Here is a 25899-nt window from a genome sequence, read left to right as displayed (position 1 = left end):
GTGGTGACTCGTGTCTGAAGGTGGTGACTCGTGTCTGAAGGTGGTGACCTGTGTCTGAAGGTGGTGACTCGTGTCTGAAGGTGGTGACCTGTGACTGAAGGTGGTGACTTGTGTCTGAAGGTGGTGACCTGTGTCTGAAGGTGGTGACCCGTGTCTGAAGGTGGTGACTCGTGTCTGAGGGTGGTGACTCGTGTCTGAAGGTGGTGACTCGTGTCTGAAGGTGGTGACCTGTGTCTGAGGGTGGTGACTTGTGTCTGAAGGTGATGACTTGTGTCTGAAGGTGGTGACCTGTGTCTGAAGGTGGTGACTCGTGTCTGAAGGTGGTGACTCGTGTCTGAAGGTGGTGACCTGTGTCTGAAGGTGGTGACTCGTGCCTGAAGGTGGTGACTCGTGTCTGAGGGTGGTGACTCGTGTCTGAAGGTGGTGACTCGTGTCTGAGGGTGGTGACTCGTGTCTGAGGGTGGTGACCTGTGTCTGAAGGTGGTGACTCGCGTCTGAAGGTGGTGACCTGTATCTGAAGGTGGTGACCTGTGTCTGAAGGTGGTGACCCGTGTCTGAAGGTGGTGACTCGTGTCTGAGGGTGGTGACTCGTGTCTGAAGGTGGTGACTCGTGTCTGAAGGTGGTGACCTGTGTCTGAGGGTGGTGACTTGTGTCTGAAGGTGATGACTTGTGTCTGAAGGTGGTGACTTGTGTCTGAAGGTGGTGACTCGTGTCTGAAGGTGATGACTTGTGTCTGAAGGTGGTGACCTGCGTCAGAAGGTGGTGACCTGTGTCTGAAGGTGGTGACCTGTGTCTGAAGGTGGTGACTCGTGTCTGAAGGTGGTGACCTGTGTCTGAAGGTGGTGACTCGTGTCTGAAGGTGGTGACTCGTGTCTGAAGGTGGTGACCTGTGTCTGAAGGTGGTGACTCGTGCCTGAAGGTGGTGACTCGTGTCTTAGGGTGGTGACTCGTGTCTGAAGGTGGTGACCTGTGTCTGAAGGTGGTGACCTGTGTCTGAAGGTGGTGACTCGTGTCTGAAGGTGGTGACTCGTGCCTGAAGGTGGTGACTCGTGTCTTAGGGTGGTGACTCGTGTCTGAAGGTGGTGACCTGTGTCTGAAGGTGGTGACTCGTGTCTGAAGGTGGTGACTCGTGTCTGAGGGTGGTGACTCGTGTCTGAGGGTGGTGACTCGTGTCTGAGGGTGGTGACTCGTGTCTGAAGGTGGTGACCTGTGTCTGAAGGTGGTGACCTGTGTCTGAGGGTGGTGACTTGTGTCTGAAGGTGGTGACTTGTGTCTGAAGGTGGTGACTTGTGTCTGAAGGTGGTGACCTGCGTCAGAAGGTGGTGACCTGTGTCTGAAGGTGGTGACCTGTGTCTGAAGGTGGTGACTCGTGTCTGAAGGTGGTGACCTGTGTCTGAAGGTGGTGACTCGTGTCTGAAGGTGGTGACTCGTGTCTGAAGGTGGTGACCTGTGTCTGAAGGTGGTGACTCGTGTCTGAAGGTGGTGACTCGTGTCTGAAGGTGGTGACTCGTGTCTGAAGGTGGTGACCTGTGTCTGAAGGTGGTGACTCGTGTCTGAAGGTGGTGACTCGTGTCTGAGGGTGGTGACTCGTGTCTGAGGGTGGTGACTCGTGTCTGAAGGTGGTGACCTGTGTCTGAAGGTGGTGACTCGTGTCTGAAGGTGGTGACTCGTGTCTGAAGGTGGTGACTCGTGTCTGAAGGTGGTGACCTGTGTCTGAAGGTGGTGACTCGCGTCTGAAGGTGGTGACCTGTATCTGAAGGTGGTGACCTGTGTCTGAAGGTGGTGACCCGTGTCTGAAGGTGGTGACTCGTGTCTGAGGGTGGTGACTCGTGTCTGAAGGTGGTGACTCGTGTCTGAAGGTGGTGACCTGTGTCTGAGGGTGGTGACTTGTGTCTGAAGGTGATGACTTGTGTCTGAAGGTGGTGACTTGTGTCTGAAGGTGGTGACTCGTGTCTGAAGGTGATGACTTGTGTCTGAAGGTGGTGACCTGCGTCAGAAGGTGGTGACCTGTGTCTGAAGGTGGTGACCTGTGTCTGAAGGTGGTGACTCGTGTCTGAAGGTGGTGACCTGTGTCTGAAGGTGGTGACCTGTGTCTGAAGGTGGTGACTCGCGTCTGAAGGTGGTGACCTGTATCTGAAGGTGGTGACCTGTGTCTGAAGGTGGTGACCCGTGTCTGAAGGTGGTGACTCGTGTCTGAGGGTGGTGACTCGTGTCTGAAGGTGGTGACCTGTGTCTGAGGGTGGTGACTTGTGTCTGAAGGTGATGACTTGTGTCTGAAGGTGGTGACTTGTGTCTGAAGGTGGTGACTCGTGTCTGAAGGTGATGACTTGTGTCTGAAGGTGGTGACCTGCGTCAGAAGGTGGTGACCTGTGTCTGAAGGTGGTGACCTGTGTCTGAAGGTGGTGACTCGTGTCTGAAGGTGGTGACCTGTGTCTGAAGGTGGTGACCTGTGTCTGAAGGTGGTGACTCGCGTCTGAAGGTGGTGACCTGTATCTGAAGGTGGTGACCTGTGTCTGAAGGTGGTGACCCGTGTCTGAAGGTGGTGACTCGTGTCTGAGGGTGGTGACTCGTGTCTGAAGGTGGTGACCTGTGTCTGAGGGTGGTGACTTGTGTCTGAAGGTGATGACTTGTGTCTGAAGGTGGTGACTTGTGTCTGAAGGTGGTGACTCGTGTCTGAAGGTGATGACTTGTGTCTGAAGGTGGTGACCTGCGTCAGAAGGTGGTGACCTGTGTCTGAAGGTGGTGACCTGTGTCTGAAGGTGGTGACTCGTGTCTGAAGGTGGTGACCTGTGTCTGAAGGTGGTGACTCGTGTCTGAAGGTGGTGACTCGTGTCTGAAGGTGGTGACCTGTGTCTGAAGGTGGTGACTCGTGTCTGAAGGTGGTGACTCGTGTCTGAAGGTGGTGACTCGTGCCTGAAGGTGGTGACTCGTGTCTGAAGGTGGTGACCTGTGTCTGAGGGTGGTGACTTGTGTCTGAAGGTGATGACTTGTGTCTGAAGGTGGTGACTTGTGTCTGAAGGTGGTGACTCGTGTCTGAAGGTGATGACTTGTGTCTGAAGGTGGTGACCTGCGTCAGAAGGTGGTGACCTGTGTCTGAAGGTGGTGACCTGTGTCTGAAGGTGGTGACTCGTGTCTGAAGGTGGTGACCTGTGTCTGAAGGTGGTGACCTGTGTCTGAAGGTGGTGACTCGCGTCTGAAGGTGGTGACCTGTATCTGAAGGTGGTGACCTGTGTCTGAAGGTGGTGACCCGTGTCTGAAGGTGGTGACTCGTGTCTGAGGGTGGTGACTCGTGTCTGAAGGTGGTGACTCGTGTCTGAAGGTGGTGACCTGTGTCTGAGGGTGGTGACTTGTGTCTGAAGGTGATGACTTGTGTCTGAAGGTGGTGACTTGTGTCTGAAGGTGGTGACTCGTGTCTGAAGGTGATGACTTGTGTCTGAAGGTGGTGACCTGCGTCAGAAGGTGGTGACCTGTGTCTGAAGGTGGTGACCTGTGTCTGAAGGTGGTGACTCGTGTCTGAAGGTGGTGACCTGTGTCTGAAGGTGGTGACTCGTGTCTGAAGGTGGTGACTCGTGTCTGAAGGTGGTGACCTGTGTCTGAAGGTGGTGACTCGTGTCTGAAGGTGGTGACTCGTGTCTGAAGGTGGTGACTCGTGTCTGAAGGTGGTGACTCGTGCCTGAAGGTGGTGACTCGTGTCTTAGGGTGGTGACTCGTGTCTGAAGGTGGTGACCTGTGTCTGAAGGTGGTGACCTGTGTCTGAAGGTGGTGACTCGTGTCTGAAGGTGGTGACTCGTGCCTGAAGGTGGTGACTCGTGTCTTAGGGTGGTGACTCGTGTCTGAAGGTGGTGACCTGTGTCTGAAGGTGGTGACTCGTGTCTGAAGGTGGTGACTCGTGTCTGAGGGTGGTGACTCGTGTCTGAGGGTGGTGACTCGTGTCTGAGGGTGGTGACTCGTGTCTGAAGGTGGTGACCTGTGTCTGAAGGTGGTGACTCGTGTCTGAAGGTGATGACTTGTGTTTGAAGGTGGTGACCTGTGTCTGAAGGTGGTGTGTGGTTGGCCTCAGCAGCAGCTCGACTCCACTCACCTTCTTCTTCTTCCTCCTCAGAGCGACTCGCACGCCGTCCACCGACACCACCATGTTGACCTTCTTCTTCTTGATGTTCTTCACCTTGAACTCGTACTGCAGCAGCACAGACACACTGGTTAGACAGGAAACCGCAGAGCTGACCAATCACGGCTCCAGCTCTCCGTCAGGCTGCAGCTGCCACTTCCTGCCGCTCCTCCTCCTGCTGCATCAACACAGGGGCGGTGAGGCCAGCAGGTGGCGCTCAGCCCTGCCTGGGTGACGTGGAGCAGGAAGGAAACACACACTGGCTCCTGCAGGACGGACGGCAGCTCCCGCCCTTCCTGTTTCCTGAGGTCACTTCCTGTCCCAGCTGTCGCCCCGCGGCCCACGCACACACACCTGTCCCCCACCAGGTCCGTGTCCTCCTCAGCTTCCTGCCGGATCCAGGTCCAGTCCACCAGCAGAACCAGCTGACGGCTCCTCCAACATTCCGCAGCTGGTCGCCATGGAAACGCTAGGCCTCAACCCCCCACCACACCCCCCTCCTCCTCCTCCTCACTCGCTCATACTTCACATTCCTGCTGGACTCCAGTCGTCACCACCTCACAACTGCAAACTCTGAGGTCAGCTCCAGTCGTCTGGCTCGCCGAGTCTCTCCTCAACACATGTGTTCTCCCTCAAGTCTTCTCCCTCCTCAAGGCTAAGGATCCCCTGCCTTCGAGTCACCTTCCTTGACAAGTCATTCTTCCCCTTGTCTTCTGCCTCAAGTCACCTTCCTCCCCAAGTCATTCTTCACCTTGTCTTCTCCCTCGAGTCACCTTTCTTGACAAGTCATTCTTCCCCTTGTCTTTTCACTCGAGTCTCCCCTGCCTTCGAGTCACCTTCCTTGACAAGTCATTTCTCACCTTGTCTTTTCACTCGAGTCTCCCCATCCCCCAAGTCACCTTCCTTGACAAGTCATTCCTCACCATGTCTTCTGAGCTCAACGTAACCTCGGACTCGCGGGTCCAGAGGCGACTCGCTCCATGGCAGAACCATCCGCATGTTGTGAGCGGGTCGCCACTTGGGTCCTGAGTCGACCTGCTGACAGGCAGATGTGGCCTCTGCTCCACTCGTCTGTCCAAGTCACCAGGTCAGCGAGTGACTTGTCCGACTGAGACTCACTGCAGAACTGGTTCCCTTCAGTCGCCTGGACAGACCTGTGGCTGGTTGCCATGGTGACACACTCAGCGGTCTCTGGGGGCGGAGCCAGGATTCACGGTCCAGCGAGCGGCTTCAAAAGAGACTCGCCCCAAGTGATGCTGGACCCCTGAGCAGCTGCAGAGTCCAGGGTGACTTGGAGACCCGCGTGTCTCAACACCTCACCTGCTGCTGTTTGTGGTCACAACACCAGCGAGTCCAACCAAGTCCAACCATGCCAGAGTCACAGTCGCAGGTGAGTCACTGACTCGCAGCCCAGGAGACTCGAGTCGTGGCGTCCTGTTGGCAGGACGGACTCGAGTCACCTGCTCCTCTGCACCACCCGACCTCCCTTGACTCGGTTCTGAGGGACTCGTGACCTGACCCCAGCTGGACTGGACCCGGGTCAAAGGAGCAGCTGACATTCCAACACTTCCTGGTTCTTCACACAACAACAGCCTCCGAGTCACCGTGAGGAGGAGGGGCCACACCAGGCTCCCGGGAGCTCAGAGGTTCCTCTGCAACACAACTCGCTCTTCCGGTCGGTCCGCAGAGTCACGTGGAAAAACCTCCGGTACTTCCGGTCACCGAACCACAGACTCGACATGACCTCTCCGGAGCCGAGTTCAGACGCGGCCACTCACCCGGATCCGCCTCATCGCCGCCACGATCTCCACTCGGCTGCTCGGCCTCGTCACGTCCAGGCTGCCGATGTACTGCGGGGCGACACGAGACGCAGCGGTCAGGGGAGTCGCAGCCGCGGCGCGCCGCCCGTTTACCTTCGCCTCGAAGTTGATTCCGTGCTGGAAAGCTTCCTCGTTGTGCAGCGGGATCCGCAGGTCCCGCCCGTCGTCCACCAGGTTGTACTTGGTCCTGGCGGGCATGTTGTTGCCCCGCGCGGGTCTCCGGTCAGAGAGCGTCCGTGCGCGCGGAGCTCCGTCCCGCCATCGCAGCGCCCGCGCGCGCGCGCACACACACACAGACACACGCACGCCGTGTCCGCTCGAACGGCTGATCCACGGGGACGTGCGACCGTCCACGAAGCGACTCCGCCGGCGCGGTGGACTGTGCGGAAGTTAGTCCTGCCTCCTTCCACACTCTGCCCGGGCAGTGTGATTGGAGGAGCCGCTGCAGACCCGCGGAGCTCCGGAGGAGGAGCCGCCTCACAAGGGAGGAGCCTCTCACTCACTCACTCAGGAGCCCCTCACTCTCTCAGGAGCCCCTCGCAGTGGCCCCTGCTCGTCGCCCCTCCCGAGCGTGTGGAGACACTTCCCTCTGGTGGACCAAAGCGGCAGTGACCTCTATCGCGTTGCATGAGGCGCGCGTGAGCGGCCCTCAGTGATTGGTCGAGCTCGGTGGCTCCAGCCTCTGTGACCTCTGACCTGCAGCGGCTGATAGCGGCTGTTTGTCAGAGCTGCAGGCCAAAGGTCAAAGTCCAGCAGCAGCAGCAGCTCGGTCAGCAGCGCGGGGCCCACAGAGGAGCCAGGATGAGCGCGTGTGTGTGGCGGAGTGTGGCCTGCGCCCTGCTGCTGCAGCTGGCCAGCGCCGACCCTGGAGGCTGCAGCAGCAGCGAGGTGCTGAGGGTGGCGGAGGAGACGCTGCAGCAGATCAACCAGGACCAGGTGCAGGGCTACGTCCTCAGCCTCAACAGAGTCTACGACTTCAGCAGGACGGATCTGCAGGTCACACACACACACACTCGACACACACACAGACACAGGACACACACACACTCGACACACACAGACACACAATCGACACACTCAACACACTCACACACACACATGACACACACACTCGACACATGACACACGACACACACACTTGACACACTCACACACACAGACACACACACACTCGACACACACACACACAGTCAACACACATACTCAACACACTCACACACACGCACACTCACACACACACACACTCACACACACACACAGACACACACACACACACATGACACACACGACAACACTCACACACTCGACACACACTCCACACACACACAGACACAGGACACACACACTCGACACACACTCAACACACACACAGACACAGGACACACACACTTGACACACTCAACACACTCACTCACACACACAGACACACACACGCTCGACTCACACACAGAGGCCCGCAGCTGTGATGTGTCTGTGTGTGTGTTTGTCCAGAACTCCTCCGTCTTCAGCCTCCAGCTGGACGTCCTGGAGACCAGGTGTCACGTCATCAGCAGGAGGCACTGGACGCAGTGTGAAGTGCGAAGCATTGACCGTGTTCCGGTAGGTTCCACCGGGTGGCGCCAGATTCTCTGTGTTCAGGCTGTAGCTCAGCGGTGTGTGTGTGTGTGTGTGTGTGTGTGTGTGTGTGTGTGTGTGTGTGGGCTCCTGGCTGGTCACATGACCCCGCCCTGGGAGCTGAACTCCTCGTGTGTGTGTGCAGGTGTTTGGCGAGTGTCAGGCCTCTGCCGCCGTCGACTCCAGCGTCCGGCTCCAGAGCTACAGCTGCTCCACCAGGAAAGGTGAGCCCCAGGTTTGACTCCCAGACGGCGGCCGGTGATTCTGACCCCAGCCCTCCACCGCCCAGTTCCAGCCACCGAGGTGGTCCAGGAGTGCCCCGACTGTCCCACGGCGGAGAGCCTGCAGGAGCCCGTGGTCCAGGAGGTGGCCAACCTCTCCCTGCAGAGGTTCAACCAGGAGAGTGGCCTCAGCCGCCGCTTCTCCCTGGAGCACATCACCAGAGCCAGTTTCCAGGTGCCGCCAGTCTGTCTGCTGCCTCTGTGGGGGCCCCTCACCCTCTCAGCCCAGTAACAGCGCCTCCTCTCTCGGCCAGTGGGTGGTGGGTCCGTCCTACTTTGTGGAGTTCACCATCGTGGAGACGGCCTGCCCCACCACCTCTGACCCCGCCGACGCCGCTGACTGCTCCCTGAGGGACTGTCGCTCAGCGGTGAGTCCACCTCCGATTGACTCGCTCGTCTGGGACTGTCGTGACCCGCTCTGACCCAGCAGCGCCGGGGGTTCTGCGAGGGCTCACATGTGGGCCAAGAGCAGCCGTTCCAGGTCCAGCTGCAGGCTGGACAGAAGACCTGGTCTCAGAAGCCGGTGGAGGTCCGCTGTGAGATCTACGAGCCGCAGGTACTGGAGACCGCCGTGGACCTGCGGGGCGACTGTCTGAGCCTCTCCTGTGTCCACCAGGGGGCGGCGGAGGAGTCAGCGCACTCCAGCGGCAGCTGCCCCAGCACCAGGACCCAGACCCTGCTCGGGACCCTGGTGGACCGAGCCTCCCGGCCCAGGTCCCCCCCGGGGGCCGCCTCCTGTCCTGGCGCCCGCCGACACCATCTGGGCCTCCAGAGACTCAGACTGTGACATGGCCCCGTCGGAGAAGGGTCTCTCAAGTCACGCGTCCTTTCTCGAACGAGTCACTGAGTCTCTTTTAAGATTTTTTTACTCCTCAAATAAAGTGTTACGAGTGAAGTTACAATGGAGATGAGACTCAGTTACCATGGAGATGAGAGTCAGTTACCATGGAGACGAGAGTCAGTTACCATGGAGATGAGAGTCAGTTACCATGCAGATGAGAGTCAGTTATCATGGAGATGAGACTCAGTTATCATGGAGATGAGACTCAGTTATCATGGAGATGAGAGTCAGTTACCATGGAGATGACACTCAGTTACCATGGAGATGAGAGTCAGTTATCATGGAGATGAGAGTCAGTTACCATGGAGATGAGACTCAGTTACCACAGACACGAGAGTCAGTTACCATGGAGATGAGAGTCAGTTATCATGGAGATGAGAGTCAGTTACCATGCAGACGAGAGTCAGTTACCATGGAGATGAGAGTCAGTTACCATGGAGACGAGTCAGCTATCATGGAGATGAGAGTCAGTTACCATGGAGATGAGAGTCAGTTACCATGGAGACGAGTCAGTTACCATGGAGATGAGAGTCAGTTACCATGCAGATGAGAGTCAGTTATCATGGAGATGAGAGTCAGTTACCATGGAGATGAGACTCAGTTATCATGGAGATGAGAGTCAGTTACCATGGAGATGAGAGTCAGTTACCATGGAGATGAGACTCAGTTATCATGGAGATGAGAGTCAGTTACCATGGAGACGAGAGTCAGTTACCATGGAGATGAGAGTCAGTTACCATGGAGACGAGACTCAGTTACCGTGAAGACGAGACTCAGTTACCATGGAGATGAGAGTCAGTTACCATGGAGATGAGATTCAGTTACCATGGAGACGAGAGTCAGTTACCATGGAGATGAGATTCAGTTACCATGGAGATGAGAGTCAGTTACCATGGAGATGAGACTCAGTTACCATGGAGATGAGACTCAGTTACCATGGAGATGAGAGTCAGTTACCATGGAGACGAGAGTCAGTTACCGTGAAGACGAGAGTCAGTTACCATGAAGACGAGAGTCAGTTACCATGGAGATGAGAGTCAGTTACCACAGACACGAGAGTCAGTTACCGTGGAGACAAGACTCAGTTACCGTGGAGACGAGAGTCAGTTGCATCGGCTGGGCCCTGTCGGAAGGAGGCGCCGCTGCTGACCGCCGTCTGCCATGACAGAGTCGCTCTCTGCACGTGTCCCTGGACGACAGAGCCGTGTCTTTTGGCTCAGCTCTGTCTCACCCACCATGGGCCGACTGTGGTCTCAAACTCCAGACAAACAGCAGTTTCAGTTTTTTATTGGAGGTATTGGTGTGACCTGCGGCGACAACAAGGCTGACACAGCGCCGGGACACATGTGGTGCGGCGCTCTCTCTCTCTCTCTCTCTCTGGTCCGAGGAACTCAGGTTTGGTCCGACCAGGCTCAGACCTTAAACTCGGGGTCTTGGGAGAACAAGTCGGACAGCACATCGCCGGGGTCGGCCGAGGGGCAGGCGGCCGAGGCGGCGGCAGGGAAGGGCCTGATGAAAGGCTCCATCTGTCCCGGGATGTCGGGGTCGGGGACGAGCGGCAGGGCGGCGGCCTCCTCCAGTCCGGCGGCCGGGCGGTCCGGGAACGCCGGCAGCGTGGCGGCCTGGTCCAGGCGGGGCAGCATCCTCACAGCGCCCTGGGGCTGGCGCTGGCTGGCCATCTGGTCCTGGTGCTGGTGGTGGTGGTGGTGGTGCTCGTGCTCGTGCAGGTGCGCGTGCTTGTGCTCGTGGTCCAACGCCAGCTCGTGGTCGTGCTCGTGCGTGTGCACACCGTCGGCGTGCTTGTACTGGTGGTGGTGGTGGGGAGTGTCGCCGGAGTGGTCGTGCGCCTTGGCGTGGTGCGCGTGCACGTGGTCGTGGGCGTGGCCGTGGTGGTGCTCGTGACTGTGGCTATGGGAGTGCGGCTTGGTGTGGTGGTGTGCGTGGTCGTGCGTGTGGGCGTCGTCCACTGGGTGGCTGCCGTCGTGTTTGGGGTCGTGAGAGTGCGTGTCCTTGTGGGCGTGGTCAGTTTGGGCAGCGTGCAGAACCTTCTCCCGCTCAGCCGCCTGAGAAGACACCGCAGCGAGTCATGCCGCTGCCTTGCCGCCCGAGCCGCGGACTACGGTGCAGGACATGCTCAGTGCGTCGGACCAAACCACGTAGGAAGCAACGGTGGCGTGTGTTTACGTCTGCTGGCGGCGTGTTGCTGGTCCGGTGACGTGACAGAGAGGACGTCACCGGTGACAGTGTTGGCGCTACACGGCGAATGTTGAGGTGTGTCACCTGCTGAACAATGTTGCCTTTCACGCTATTTCCTCTGCGTCGTTCACCTCAGTGGGAAAACGCTCTGCTGAGTGTGAGTGTGTGTGTGTGTCAGTGAGCGAGCGTGTGTGAGTCTTGGACAGTTTTGGCTCGGTCTCTGTGACGTCACTGGACCAGCAACACACTGTCATCAAAGCCACTGTTGGTTTTCCTGGGAGCCGCCACTGAGCTCTGCGAGCTGATGCGCAGGTCTGGGCCTCACCTCCGACTCGAAGATCTGGCACTGCACTGACAGCTGGGTTCCTCCGTCCTGGGTGGGGAACTGCGAGGCCCGGCAGAAGCCGCGGTGCTGAGGAGCGGAGAGCGACCTGAGTGAGACCGGGCCCGGCCCGTCGGGCTCAGGGACTCACCGTGAACTCGCAGTCCAGCAGGGGGCACTTGTCTGCCGTGGGGCTCTCCACGTCGGCGCCGCAGGTGGTCTCCTGGATGGTGTAGTCCACGTTGTAGATGTTCCCGATGGACACCTGCAGCAGAGCCACAGTCAGGCGGCGCCCCGGACGAGTGGGCGGAGCCGACTCACCGAAAGCGAGGCCCGGGTGACCTGCAGCACGGCGAAGTGTTTACGCAGCTGCGCGTCCTTCTGGTACTGCAGCAGGGAGCGGGCGGCGATGGACTGGACCTGGCCGTCGCCCAGGTCCATCAGGGCCGGACAGTCGGCGCACGTTTTGTGGAGGGCTGTGGGGGGGGGCGGGGACGAGGGGGCATTAGACTTGGCTCGACCTGACTTGACTTGGCTCGATCTGACTCGACCCGACCCAACTCGACTTGGCTTGACCCGAATCAACCCAACTCAACTCGACTGGACTTGATTCAACTTGGCTGGACCTGACTCCACTCGACTTGACTCCACTCGACTTGACTCCACTTGACTCAACTTGTCTCAACCTGACTTGACTTGGCTCGACCTGACCCGATCTGACACGACCCGAGTTGACTCGACCCAACTTGGCTCAACCTGACTCCACTCAACTTGACTCCACTTGACTTGACTTGACTCAACTTGGCTCGACCTGACCTGATCTGACTCGACCCAACTCGACTTGGCTTGACCCGAATCAACCAACTCAACTCGACTGGACTCGATTCAACTTGGCTGTACCTGACTCCACTCGACTTGACTCCACTCAACTTGACTCCACTTGACTTGACTCGACTTGTCTCAACCTGACTTGACTTGGTTCGACCTGACCTGATCTGACACGACCCGACTTGACTCGACCCAACTTGGCTCAACCCGACTCCACTCAACTTGACTCCACTTGACTTGACTTGACTCCACTCAACTTGACTCCACTCAACTTGACTTGACTTGACTTGACTTGACTCGACTTGGTTCGACCCGAATCAACCCAACTCAACTCAACTGGACTCGATTCAACTTGGCTGGACCTGACTCCACTCAACTTGACTCCACTTGACTTGACTTGACTTGACTTGACTTGACTCGACTTGTCTCAACCTGACTTGACTTGGCTCGACCTGACCCGATCTGACACGACCCGACTTGACTCGACCCAACTTGGCTCAACCTGACTCCACTGGACTTGACTTGACTTGACTTGACTCAACTTGGCTCGACCTGACCCGACCTGACTTGACGTGGCTCCACCCAACTTGACTCCACTCAACTTGACTCCACTTGACTTGACTTGACTCCACTCAACTTGACTCCACTCAACTTGACTCCACTTGACTTGACTTGACTCCACTCAACTTGACTCCACTCAACTTGACTCCACTCAACTTGACTTGACTTGACTTGACTCGACTTGGCTCGACCTGACCCGACCTGACCCGACCTGACTCGACGTGGCTCCACCCAACTTGACCCAACTTGACACGACTCGACTGGACTCGATTCAACTTGGCTGGACCTGACTCCACCTGACTTGAACCAAGACTGCAGACGGAGCAACAGCATCCCGTGTGGACACAGACAAATGAAGCAACAGTCTTCAGTGGAGCCAAACAGCAGCCCAGAGTCAGAGTCTCCACTGCGGCGGCAGGGAGGCAGGACGGAGCCTGGGGGGCTTCACGGGCCAGCAGAGGAGCGGAGCGGAGCCCTACCTGCTCTGAGGGCGCAGTCGTACTTGTAGAGGCGCACCACGCGCTGGACGCGGCTGATGAAGATGGCGGCCTTGCACACGCCGATGACCTGCGGGGAGACGACCTTGAAGCGTCCTGCGCCAGCGCGTGTGTGCGTGCGTGTGTGTGTGTGCGGCGCCTCACGGCTGGAGCCTCCTGGGCTTCACACTCTTGGTGGCGCTCTCTCTGCAACACGCTGCAGTTGCTCTCAGCCACCTGGAGCCTGAGGTAGAAGACGGCGCCGCTCTCTCCCTGCCAGGCACAGTGACAGGTGGGCACGCGACCTCTGACCCCTCCCCCCCGGCGGTCAGCCGACCTACCTGCTTGGTCAGGTGAGCGTCGGCCAGCCGGTGCAGCTTCAGCACGTAGCCGTCCTGGCGAGCCAGGTTGATCTCTCTGAGCGCCAGGCGGGCGGCGGCGGCGACCTGAGGATCCTGACAGGACGCCGCCTCCATCCCGTCCAGCGGCGCCCCCTGCAGGCGCACACAGAGGCAGGTCAGCAGCAGGGACGGCAGAGCCCAGCGAGCCATGGTCCGGAGATGGAGCGGCGGCGCCGGCGCCGGCCTCTTATAGCCGCCCTGCTGGCTGGGGGCAAACACGACCCTCGACCCCCGTGACCCTTGACCCGGCCCCTATCAGGGAGCGTATCGATCCAACTGTCATTCAATCAGCCAGAGCGCTGGCGGTCAGCTGACCCGCTGTCACGTGAGCCTGCCGAGTCAGGGACTGGAGCAGCGCTCTCTCTGGTTCCTGTGTCTGGACTCTGACTTGACGTGGCACTGAAGAACCCTGCAGGAGGCTCCTCAGCATCCCAGGGCTGTTCCTCAGCCAGAGCGCCAAGCATGGAGCAGCCCTGCAGGGGGCGCTCATGGGGATCCCACACGGGCCTGGGAGTCTTCCGGGAGTCACATGTCCACCCCAATGTGGCCCCACGTGGAGCAGAAGAATAGCAGGGGTCAGGTTCCCTCACGATCTCTGAACCAGGATCAATGCTGGACTCTGGTCCGCTGAGTTCAGGGACCCTTGTGTAACTAGACCGGAGCCGGACCCCCGTTCACTTCCAACAATCTACAGTCACTGGGGCCCCACGGGTCACTGTGGGCCCCTGCAGTGGTCCCACACACGAAAAGCTTTTTCATTGACTCGGTTTCAGGTCCAGTTCATCTTTATCATTGACTCGGTTTCAGGTCCAGTTCATCTTTATCTTTGACTCGGTTTCAGGTCCAGTTCATCTTTATCATTGACTCGGTTTCAAGTCGAGTACATCTTCATCTTTGACTCGGTTTCAGGTCCAGTTCATCATCATCATTGACTCGGTTTCAGGTCCAGTTCATCTTCATCATTGACTCGGTTTCAGGTCCCGTTCATCTTCATCATTGACTCGGTTCGTCTTCATCATTGACTCGGTTTCAGGTCCAGTTCATCTTCATCATTGACTCGGTTTCAGGTCCAGTTCATCTTCATCATTGACTCGGTTTCAGGTCCAGTTCATCTTCATCTTTGACTCGGTTTCAGGTCCAGTTCATCTTCATCTTTGACTCGGTTTCAGGTCCAGTTCATCTTCATCATTGACTCGGTTTCAGGTCCAGTTCATCTTCATCATTGACTCGGTTTCAGGTCCAGTTCATCATCATCATTGACTTGGTTTCAGGTCCAGTTCATCTTCATCATTGACTTGGTTTCAGGTCCAGTTCATCTTCATCTTTGACTCGGTTTCAGGTCCAGTTCATCTTCATCTTTGACTCGGTTTCAGGTTTCCCTTCATCTCTGCCCACCCACTCATGGCGTCTCTGACCTGTGAGGTCACCGCAGGGTCTGGACCATGTGACCTACCTGCGACCTTCGTGGGGACCGAGCACACGGAGCAGGTCCCAGGAGCCGCCGCCAGGTGGCGCCACCACAGCGCTCTCAGAGCCTCCTGACTGCTCCGCTCCCCCCAGCAGGTGGCGCAGCTCGGTTGCCATGGCAATGTCACACGTTCTCACGCTGGCGTCCCGAGGCAACGAGTGCGTGTGTGAAGCAGCTGACCTTTGACCTGCTGAGAACTGAGGACGGTGTCCCCGTCACACGCTGCAGCCTCCAGGAGAACTCGGCTTTGGTCCCACCCCACTGACCTCCCCGCCCCGAGGATCCGAGGAGTCCCGACATTTCCCAGAGTGTTCCTCCCTGAGTGTTTACGTTGGCTCCGCTCCGGCTGCCGCATCTGTTTCCGGCCAGTGTTTGTTTGACTCCCCCCCCCCAACACACAGACACGGCGTGGCGTGCAGCAGTAGCGTTTATATATGGCTGACAGCAGGCGCCTCGCGGCCTGGGACGTCGGACTGGTGGATCCGCGTCACGGCGGCGGCGGCGAGCGGCAGGCGGGTTACAGAAGGTGACACGAGCCACGAGGAGGAGGACCTGCCGAGGAGACACTGGGCGAGACCTGCCCACCGGAGCTCCGCCCCCTCACCTGGACCGCTCCACTCTGGCTCCGGATCCCACATGTCTTCGTCATTGGCATGACTGAAAAGACGCGAGCTCTGGAGTCGGCGTGTCAAGGCTGGTGGAGCTCCAGGTGGGAGCGAGTCACGGCCGCCAGTCTCTTCTGCCCCTGCACTTTCACACACACACACACACGATGATTAAAGCGGTTACATGAGGTTTAGGCCCCGCCCCCTCCGGGCGCCCGCGCTCCGCACTAGTGGACCAGAAGCTCCTGGTACTGCGCGGAGCGGAGGAAGCGGCCGAAGGAATCCTTCTCCATCAGAGCGAAGATCCTCTTCTGCGCCAGGTCGAAGGCGGACGGCGAGAGCTCCACCAGGTTCCTCAGGGTCACGTCCTTGGTGAAGTGGTCGATGTTCACCTGCCGGACAGGAAGTGACGTCAGAGGCGGGGAGGGAAGCGGCCCGTGGAGGAGCAGGCGGTCCTGACCTCCATGGGGCCCTCGGACTGGATGAAGTCTTCGTAGATCTTCTTGGCCTTGGCGGCCATCTTGCTGGGGTTGTGGATCCTCTTGAAGTCCTCGCAGGCCGACCAGAACTCGATGTTTTCCTCGCTGAACTCCGACTGGAGGAAACTTCGGAAGGCAGCCACGCCATCTGATGGGAGGAAACCAGAGTGTTCAGGGCTTCTCCCTGTAGTGGCCAGCAGGGGGCGGCCCGCTGGGACTCGTGAGTCCGCGGTGTCACACAAGGCGTGAGCCAGTCACCCAGACCCGACTCTCTCCGAGCGTCCAACACGGCAGGAAGTGATGTCAGCTGGAGGCCAGTGTGGCCAGTGGTGAGCTGCTGGCCTCAGGCTGCAGCAGGAGGACACGTGCTCGCGCAGCAGCTGGACTCTATCTTCCATCTTCACGCCTCATGGCCTGCGAACAGCGCCGGCGCTGAGTTGATGACAGAGTCGGGCCGAGCTGGAGCCGCAACAAAGGCGGAACAGTGAGGTCACGGCTTCGACTCGGCTCCGCTGCCGACTTTATCTACGAGTTCATCAGCTGCTTTTCTTCCAGGTTCCTTTCACTCAGCTCTGCCTCCTCCTCTGCCTCCTCCTCCTCCTCTGCCTCCTTCTCTGCCTCCTCTGCCTCCTCCTCCTTCTCTGCCTCCTCCTCTGCCTCCTCTTCCTCCTCTGCCTCCTCCTCTGCCTCCTTCTCTGACTCCTCCTCCTTCTCTGCCTCCTCCTCTGCCTCCTCTTCCTCCTCTGCCTCCTCCTCTGCCTCCTTCTCTGCCTCCTCCTCCTCCTCTGACTCCTTTTCTGCCTCCTTCTCTGCCTCCTCCTCTGACTCCTTCTCTGCCTCCTCCTCTGCCTCCTTCTCTGCCTCCTTCTCTGCCTCCTCCTCTGCCTCCTCCTCTGCCTCCTCCTCTGCCTCCTTCTCTGACTCCTCCTCTGACTCCTCCTCTGCCTCCTCCTCTGCCTCCTTCTCTGCCTCCTTCTCTGCCTCCTCCTCTGCCTCCTCCTCCTCTCCGTGTGGCTCTGGTGACTTCAGCGAGCCTCGAGAGAAGAGTCGTGGACACAAGCGGATGTTTCCATGGCGACGCAACAGAAACAGTCAGCACGAACTGATTTCCAGGACTCAACAACAAACAGCTGGAGCTGTGTCCTTCCTCCACCTGATCACATGACTCAAGTGCGTGTCACTGTGTGTGTGTGAGTGTTCCTTGTATAGCCATACTTGCAGGGGACCAATTCTTGGACACACACCTCCTTGTGAGGACCTTTTGGCAGGTCTCAGTCTGGTCCAGGTGAGCCATGTGTTGCCATGTGTGTGTGTGTGTGTGTGTGTGTGCGTGCGTGCGACCTACAGCGGTGGTTCAGCACTCGCTCCAGACTCTCGCGCCACTGAGCAGCTTCCTCTGCTGAAGGTCTGCAAACACAAGAGCCAGTGAGTGGTGGAGGCTGAGAGCAAACACAGCAGGAGGCCCAGTCTGCAGGCGCCGCCGCCGCCACTCACCTGACCAGCTTCTCTGGCTTCTTCTCCGGCTTCTCTGCCGCTGGCACGATGAGGTCGACGCCGCTGTCCGGCTTCTGCAGCAGGACTCCCAACTTGCTCTTGATCTCCTTCGCCCTGCAGGACAGGCACAGAGGTCACATGTTGCGGCGGCGTCCCAGACTCGAACACGGCTCGTCGGGCAGCCTGAAACCCCAGGACCGTGCGCCCCTCCTGGGCTCCGCTGACCGAGCGCCAGTGGACCCCGACCTACTGAGAGAGCGGAGGGTCTGTGTGGGGCGCTGAAGAGTCAGCAGAGCGAGTCAGAGCGGCGACTCGACACAGACTCCCAACACAGCCTCAAACAGCTTCCTGTCACACTGCGCCAGCTGAGGTTCCCGGAACGTCACGTTTGGCCCCACAGTTTTTTTGGGAGACTGAAGCGGATTTCTGAGTGTAACAGTCACACGACCGCTGGGTTCATGAAGATCATATCTGCAGCTGGCTGACTTCGTCGAGTCGCGCTGGTCCTTCAGCCAGAGGTGGAGCGACGACAGAGTCAGGTGAAGGCAAGAATGGAAAGAGGTGAAACCCTGGAGAAAGCGTCTGGATGGGGAGTGAAGAGGCCGGACACTGAGGAGGAGGAGGAGGAGAAGCTCGGAGGAAGAGGACAGAGGAGTCACAGCGGGACTCACCTCTCCAGGCAGGACTGTGGTAACGCTGCTAGTCCTTTACACATGTCGACAGCTGCCAGGCTCCTCTGCGCTCTGACGCAGCTCCCACACTCCAGGCCTTTTATACACCCCCTGATGAGGGGCCCGCCGCCGAGGCAGCGCCCCCCACTGGACGCCTCCAGAGTCAGGTGCGGGGCCCGGGAGGAGGGAGTCAGGAAAACAGACGCGGCCTCAGTGGAACAGACACATTACTGGACTGGTTTTCTGCGACCTTGAATCTGGACCGGGTCTTTTGTTGCTCCAGCTCCGGCCTCCGGATGCAACTGTGCCCAGGGTGGGACTCTCTGAGATCATCTGCTCTGAAGGTGGGCTCAGCACGTCTGCTGACACGCTCAGAAAAAGCATGGAGGAAACAAAGACCTTCTCTGCAGCAGAAGTCTCACAAGCTCAGACCTCGGTGACGCGCTCGAGGAGATGACGGACGCGCTGCAGGTCGCCTCGGACAGACTTGGACCTTGGCGGCAGGCGAGTCGTAAACACCGTGGCTTTTCACCAAATATGGATTTTCCACCTGAAGTTTACTTCTCGTGTCTCTCGGCTGCTTTATGTGTTGTTGACTTCCCCCGAGCGACTGGTCGTCACGGAAACCTGGAGCGGTCACTGAAGCGGCAGGTCCAGCAGCAGCAGGTGGCGCTGTGGCTTAGAATGAGGGGAAGTCTAGAGGACCGAAGATGAGGGGAGCAGGTGGAGCAGCAGCAGGAGCAGAACCTCAGAGCTGGACCAGCGGGCAGCAGAGCTCGTCTCCCTGGATCAGCCGGTCCCTGCGGGGTCCAGAGGTCTCGTCCGCCGCTCGCGCCTCCAGGAAATGAAGAGAGAACTTTCCCACAGACTCTGATGAGTTTGTTTTGGGAGCTTCTGCTCCTGGTCTCGGTTCTTCATCATGAGCCTCTTGGTTATCATTCCAGTCCTGGAGAAACAAACCCAGTTTCCACCCGAGAGGTCGGCGACCAGGCAGCAGCGGGGTCACCGCCTTTATGTAACGCTGACACTGAGACTCTCACACACACACTTGTCTCTCTCTCTCTGTACCTGTGGGGACCTCTCCCGGCCATCGCCCTTTCCCCAGCCTCTGCCTGAACCAGGACTCTGGACCAGACTGGAGCCAGTTATTTTGAGGCCTTGGATTTGTGGGGTCTGGCCAAATGTCCCTACAAGTATCACGATGCAGGTGCACTGACTCACACAGACCCACAGAGGAGTGTGTCGAGTCACACCAAGTCCTGCAGTCTTGGGCTTTATGTAACGCTGCTCTCTGGCGTGGAACCAACAACCACGCTGATCCATTTGTTTTCCTCTCTAATGGAGTCAATCTAATTTTCCTCTGCAGGTTCTGGTCCCCTCTGAAGCTCCGCCTCCTGCACCCCACAGACCTGGCTGATAAGGTTACCGCGGCAACAGAGGCCAGATCAAGCGTGTCTGCTGCGGGGCCTGCAGGCCAGATGATGTCACCGAGGGCGGGGGGAGGGGGGGGAGCTGTTGAAGGGAAGCATGGAGCCCCTTCACTGACCTGAGCAGTCGCAGGTTTGACCTCTGCTGCAAGCCTCGCCAGCTGGACGTGCCTGACTCCCTCTGCAGGTGGATTACAGACTTCCTGACCAGCCGGAGTCAGCGTGTGGGGACGACTGTCTCCGACGCTCGGACCCTCAACATGGGGTCTCCTCAGGGCTGTGTTCTCTCTCCATGGCTCTTCTCCCTGTACACTAACTGCTGCACCTCCAGCCACCAGTCCGTGAAGCTGACCAAGTTTGCGGATGACACCACCATCATGGGGCTCATCTCAGATGGAGATGAGTTGGCTTACAGGAGGGAGGTGGAGCGGCTGGTGTCCTGGTGCAGCCACAACAACCTGGAGCTCAACGCCCAGAAGACAGTGGAGATGGTCATGGACTTCAGGAGAGTAACAGCTCCTCTGTCCCCTCTCATGTTGGCTGGTTCACCCATTCCTATTGTGGACTCCTTCTGCTTCCTGGGAACCACCATCACTGAGGACCAACCATCAGGTCCCTCATCAGGAAGGTCCAGCAGAGAATGTTCTTCCTGAGGCAGCTACGGAAACTACGACTGCCGACGAAGTTGCTGGTGGAGCTCTACACGGCCATCATCCAGTCCATCCTCACCTCCTCTATCACCGTCTGGTACAACAGCGCCACCTCCAGGGACAAGAGCAGACTGCAGCGCATCGTAGGTTCTGCTGAGAAGGTGATGGTTGCAGCCTGACACCTCTTCAGGACCTGTATGTCTCCAGGACCCAGAGACGTGCAGGTGGGATCAGAGCCTTCGACCCTTCTCACCCTGGACATGGACTGTTTGGTCCTCTTCCCTCTGGCAGGAGGCTACGGTCCATCCAGACCAGAACCTCCCATCACAGGAACAGCTTCTTCCCCTCGGCCGTCACACTGTTAAATTCCTGAACAGCCTTGTTGTTATTCTATTTATTTTATTTTATTAGCAGCACCTTATTTCGAAGCCCTTTCCTAGTTGGTGGGATCCCCACTGACGGGAGCAGCAGATTCAAGGCTCACATGATGTCACCAACATCACAGCTGCTCCACTAGAAGCTGACAGAGTCCAGCAGTTCTCATGGATCAAACACTCACACTTCTTCAGGTCAGATCTATAACCATCCTGGTCAGAATCAGAATCAGCTTTATTGCCATGGTCAGTGGGGAGCCCACCAACTAGGAAAGGGCTTTGGAATAACGTGCAGTCAAAAAGTCAATAAATAATAAGTGGAACATGGGGCTGGAGAGACCACAGAGGTGTTGGTGCAATATGGCTGCTCAAAGCGACAATAGAAGTTGTTAAGGTCCTGTGCAAGAGCGCGGTTGTTCAGAGTGTGGGGGGCACGTGGCTTGTAGTCAGTGACCACCTTGAGCCCTCTCCCCACCGCAGCCCAGTCATTGGCTGAGAACTGCTGCGTGAGTTTGTCAGAGTATGCGGCCTTAGCTTTCTTCAGCTCCCTCTGAAACCCATACTTCAGCTCTTTGTAGCAGTTCCTGTCCCCACTCTTGCGAGCTGCCTCCTTCTCCCGTCTGATCTGGCTGAGTTTAGTTGTGAACCAAGGTTTGTCATTTGCATAACTCACCTTGGTGCGCGTTGGAACTGTGCACTCTTCACAGTAGCTGATCCATGAAGTCACAGTGTCTGTATACTCATCCAGATTGTTGGTGGCAGCCCTGAACACCTCCCAGTCTGTGGTCTCCATGCAAGACTGCAGCTCCTCTTTAGCTTCACTTGTCCAGATCCTCATGCTCCTCACCACAGGCTTTGCCAGCTTCAGCTTCTGCTTGTATGTGGGAACAAGATGAACCATCAAGTGGTCAGAGAGACCCAGTGCAGCTCGAGGGAGGGCGGTGTAAGAGTTGCGGAGCGATGAGGAACAGTGATCCAGCACGCTCTGCTCTCTGGTGGGACATTTTACAACCTGCCTGCACCTGGGAAGCTCCTCACTCAGAGTCGCCTTGTTGAAGTCACCAAGCACCATCACAGGAGAGTCCGGGAAAGTTCGCTCCACATGCAGAACCTGATCCGCAAGCGTCCATCCGCGCTGGGCGGGATATATACGGCAGCCAGAATGAATGAAGCCAACTCACGTGGGGAGTAAAATGGCTGACAGTTGACGATCAGACATTCCAGAGAGGGAGCGCAGTGCTGAAAGATCACCGTCACGTCCGTACACCAGCGACTGTTGATGTAGAAACACAGTCCTCCGCCTCTGGTTTTGCCGGTGAGCTCCGGAACCCGGTCCGCGCGGTGAAGCTGGAAACCCTCCAGATGAAGCGCAGTGTCCGGGATGAGATCGCTCAACCACGTCTCCGTGAAACACGAAACACAAGTCCCTGTTCCGTCTCAACATCAGCGCCAGTCCACCATGAGCGAGCGGACGTTGGAGAGGATTATCCCGGGAAGCGCGATCCTCTTGGACGAAGGCGAACGAGCGCACCGGCACGTTTCCCTCTCCTCCTCAGTCTCTTCCGCCCCGCCAAAAGATGAACTAACTCCGCAACTGACACCAAAAATACTGGTAGTAAGTCAGACGGAGTCATAGCCCAGATGTTCATCGACTGATCTGCTGTGTAAGAACATGCAGATGCTCCATCAAAACACATGTTCGCTCAGGTGGGCCTGTGTTGAGGTGAGGGGTGTGACACAGCCAGAGAGTGCGGGAGCGCGGCACCTGAAACTGGTGCTCGTACAAAATGAACTTGGTCAGACAAGCAGAGAGCCGGAGATTTTTCTTTTGGAACATACTGTGTCACACACCCGGAGGTTCCTGACCACGGTTCGGACCTGATCGAGCGGGTCCGGTTACACACAAAATAAACAAAATAACATGCACGATGATTCCAGGCCACAGTGTTCCAGCCTGGAGGAAGAAAGAGAGAGAAGGATGAGAGCAGCTCCATGTGACTTCAGATGTTTCAGGACTATTATCTCCTGCTGCTCAGTGGACGGCTCTTTCATGACTGTTGATGACAACAAAGATGGATCTCTAAACAGCTGCTCAGTCTCTACTGTCTCCTTGGTGCTTCCACTGGTGTCCAGCAGGAGAACATGTCATGTGTTTGGATTCATGTGCTCAGTTCAGATGAAGAGTCTGAGCAGCCTCACACACCCACATCCTCTCTGTCTGCTCCTGGATCACATGTTCAGTCTGAAGCTCTTTGGAGCTCAGTCAGTCAGTTCTGCTGCTCTGTCCATACCTGAGAGTCTCCAGCCTCCAGTCTGGACTCCTCAGTCCAGCAGACAGCAGCTCCAGTCCTGGTCCTTCTGGATGGTTGGAGCTCAGGTCCAGCTCTCTCAGGTGGGAGGGGCTAGAGGTCAGAGCTGAGGCCAGAGAAGCACAGCCTCTCTCTGAGATCCTACACAATCTCAGACTGTAATGAAGGAGAAACAGTGTTTTAGAAAACCATGAGAGCAGAAGAACCGTCCAGTGGTGGAGCAGAACTGAAGAGAGGAGATGATGTGTTCTGACCTGAGAGTCTCCAGGTGACAGTGTGGACTCTTCAGTCCAGCAGACAGCAGCTCCACTCCTGCATCCTCCAGCTTGTTCCAGCCCAGGTCCAGTAGTGTCAGACTAGAGGACGGAGAGCTGAGGACTGAGGACAGAAGGGAACCACTTCTCTCTGACAGTCCACAGTAGCTCAGGCTGTGAAAGAGACGAGTGTCATCAACAAGTGAGACTTTTTCAATCCTCCATTGTGACAAGACTTGAAAGACTTGATGTGAGGAGCCACTGAACTCTTTCCATTCAGAAGATCATCATCACATTATGGTTGGAATATTTGAAGCACTTTTATATCAGTCAGGATCAACTTGATCAAACATGTCTGAAACACTGCGACTGTTGTGAGGCCACAGTGTTTTTGAATCCTATTATTGGTCAAAAGAGCAACAAGAAGAAAGAAACATGGAGATGATGATGACAAAACATCTCAAAGTCAAACTCAGTGGACCCAACAGAGAAAAGAGCTCAGATGAAAAACAGTGTGATTCTGCTCCAATATCATGAACATGAGCTGCAGAGACGATGATTCTATTGGAGCAGATGAACATTGTCCTCAATATCTTCAATATCAAACCATAAATCCACTGGAGCAATGTGCGAAGCAGAAACGGAGACTTGTGAGAAACTCAGTCAAACTGCAGTAAAGTAGTAAACACCTGGACAAGGAGAGAAAACCCAGTGTTTTTGTCATGATTCCGCTTTTATTTTGGTCATGTGAGTCCTGTTTTGCTCTCTTCTTTGCTCTCTGTGGCACTCGGCTGGAGCCAGTCAGCCCCTGCTCACCTGGACCCCAGCAGCGTGTGCCAGATGGTCTCCTCTTGTTGCCGTGGTAAAGTGGCTCTCCTCCTTCGGTCTCTCCCTCCGTGCGCTTGCTAGCTTGTTTTGATGACTCTGTCTGAAGCCCTGGTGCCTGAGTAAGTGTTCTGTTCCTTCCTCTGTTTTTTGCCTGTTTCCTGGTTTGTTCTGTGATTTACTATTTCTATTCGTTGTGTTTTTGTCTCTCTGTTTCCAGATTTAAGTTTGTTTGTTTCTGCCGGTTCGGTGACGCCTCCTGTTGTGGTTTTCTTGTTGTTGAATAGCTGGCAGGCAGCTTGGCGTTGACAAAAAGAAGTCGGCGACCCCTGATGGACTCAGCTGGATGGACTCAGCCTGTTCCTCCGGTCAGAGAGGCTCTGCCCAGTCCTGGAACAGATGCTCTGTGATGGCAGAGTCTTGTCTCTCAGACCCTGTTCCTGTGGAGGACGCTGCAGAACCTGCTCCATGTGCTGGAGAGAGTCTCTGAAGTCCTCCTCTGTTATTTTCATTTGTCTTCTGACACTTGTCTGGTGAGAGTGCCTGCGTTCTTGCCTCAGTGGTTGGACTTTGGTACCATGCAATGATGTCCAACCACTCCTTCATTCAAGCAGACTGCAAGCAGTGTGTCTGCGCACAGAACATTGCTAAATGTTTAACTGACACTTTGTTTTATTTGTAATATGTTGGTAAAGTCCATTGAATTGACCTTTAACTCCAACTGCAATTGAATAGCAGTACTGCGTGTCACCACTAGGTGGCGACACTGAGCCCTGTAAGACTCAAGAGTTCTTTCTCCTGAAGGAGCGTGAATGAAGTGAGTCACTAAAAGCAGCTGTTTTGTTTTCTTTTCTTTGTTTGACTCAGACAGTGCGTCAAACGTTCCACCAGAGTGGAAGAATTATTGCTGCTGGATGGTAAAACGTCCCGAACAGCTGCTGCAACTCGGCACCAAACGACAGAACCAGTGCTGGAGCGTGGAGCAGCTGGTTTTAAGATGGTTCCTGAGGGCCTCCTGAGGCTCAGGGCCATCCCTGGGCGGGACTGAGTCCAAGTCCATGAGCTGACGGGACCAGACCGGACGCCTGAAGAGGCCTCACGTCACACGAGCTCGAGCCGCTTGCACAAATGAACAGCAGTCGAAGGGGAACGGCGCCCTCTGGTGGAGGTGGGCAGGAACAACCGCGATGAGGGTCGCGTCTGAGGAGCTGCAGGGCCCGACGTGCGGTCCAGGGCCAAATGGATGGAAGGAGGTGAAGAAGGGTTTCAGTGGCTCCTGACCACGGCAGCGAGCGCGTGAGGTGGAGCCAGCGCAGGACAGAAGGGTGAGGGCCGGCCCTCTGCACCTGGCCTCTGGAGTCTGGGGCCCATTCCAGTGACTCGTGACTGTGACTCCTGATTTCACTGGTGCACAATGAGCTCCACGTAAACAAAGCTGGTGAAGTGCTATGAAGCCATGTGGTCAGGGCCCAGATATGTGAGGTGGAAACGTCTGGCCAGCAGCAGAAGAAAAAAATGAAAATGGAATAAAGCAAGGTCTGAATGTCAAAAACAAACCAATGAACCCAGAAGATGACAGAGTGAAAGTCAAGTCTCTGGCAGGTGGACACTGTGGGCTGAGTCACTCACTTCACTGCCACGTCTGGACCGGCTGGAATCTCCAGCGTGGCCAGGACACGCAGCTCCGCTCAGCTGTCGGGAGGAGCTCACAGCCGCCTCCTCCTGACACACGACACGACACTCCCGCTCCAGCAGCCCACCAGATCAAGGCCTCCTCTGTGGCGTGGACCGGGCTCACGTCGGCCTCCGGGGGCGCCGCTGAGCCGCGGAGGAGCCAACATGCTGCTGATGCAGCCGAACTCCAGTGACCCCGCCAGGCCCGTCTCTCACACAC

The 25899-nt window shown here is 57.0% G+C and overlaps 4 protein-coding genes across 5 annotated transcripts in view; 1 reads left to right on the top strand and 3 right to left on the bottom strand.

The window, feature by feature from the left end:
- Positions 1–6655, bottom strand: part of LOC128749771 (carboxyl-terminal PDZ ligand of neuronal nitric oxide synthase protein-like) — a 34104-nt gene extending 27449 nt beyond the window's left edge. Inside the window, exons 1-3 of the mRNA XM_053849720.1 lie at positions 6023–6655; positions 5888–5959; positions 4083–4178 (exon numbers count right to left, since the gene is read on the bottom strand). Coding sequence (XP_053705695.1) covers positions 4083–4178; positions 5888–5959; positions 6023–6127 — 273 coding nt within the window. The 5' untranslated portion in view covers positions 6128–6655. The remainder of the gene's footprint in view (positions 1–4082; positions 4179–5887; positions 5960–6022) is intronic.
- si:ch211-284e20.8 (uncharacterized protein LOC563738 homolog) lies at positions 6574–8714 on the top strand. Of its 2 annotated transcripts, XM_053850656.1 has the most exons (7): positions 6582–6925; positions 7421–7528; positions 7689–7767; positions 7833–7999; positions 8079–8192; positions 8255–8380; positions 8441–8714. In XM_053850656.1, the coding sequence occupies exons 1-7, from the start codon at positions 6731–6733 to the stop codon at positions 8609–8611; spliced, it is 960 nt and encodes a 319-aa protein (XP_053706631.1). In that variant the 5' UTR covers positions 6582–6730; the 3' UTR covers positions 8612–8714. The 2 variants fall into 2 exon arrangements, with proteins under 2 accessions (XP_053706623.1, XP_053706631.1); XM_053850648.1 differs by having other exon boundaries at positions 6574–6925; positions 8255–8714.
- Positions 8715–10077: 1363 nt separating this feature from the next.
- fetub (fetuin B) lies at positions 10078–15033 on the bottom strand. Its single transcript, XM_053847295.1, has 9 exons — positions 14903–15033; positions 13775–13922; positions 13390–13701; positions 13217–13321; positions 13052–13139; positions 11505–11659; positions 11335–11448; positions 11187–11273; positions 10078–10728 (listed from the first exon to the last, which is right to left on the bottom strand). Exons 1-9 carry the CDS (start codon positions 15031–15033, stop codon positions 10078–10080), a joined length of 1791 nt encoding a protein of 596 aa, XP_053703270.1.
- Positions 15034–15326: 293 nt separating this feature from the next.
- LOC128764554 (regulator of G-protein signaling 5-like) lies at positions 15327–18328 on the bottom strand. Its single transcript, XM_053874362.1, has 5 exons — positions 18167–18328; positions 17496–17609; positions 17347–17408; positions 15983–16149; positions 15327–15914 (listed from the first exon to the last, which is right to left on the bottom strand). Exons 1-5 carry the CDS (start codon positions 18208–18210, stop codon positions 15750–15752), a joined length of 552 nt encoding a protein of 183 aa, XP_053730337.1. The 5' UTR covers positions 18211–18328; the 3' UTR covers positions 15327–15749.
- Between the last annotated feature and the right edge of the window lie 7571 nt (positions 18329–25899).

Source organism: Synchiropus splendidus, chromosome 1, assembly GCF_027744825.2.
Source record: "Synchiropus splendidus isolate RoL2022-P1 chromosome 1, RoL_Sspl_1.0, whole genome shotgun sequence".
Taxonomy (NCBI): Eukaryota; Metazoa; Chordata; class Actinopteri; order Syngnathiformes; family Callionymidae; genus Synchiropus; species Synchiropus splendidus.
The sequence above is the reverse complement of the archived record's forward strand: the minus strand, read 5'-3'. Positions and strand labels throughout refer to the sequence as shown.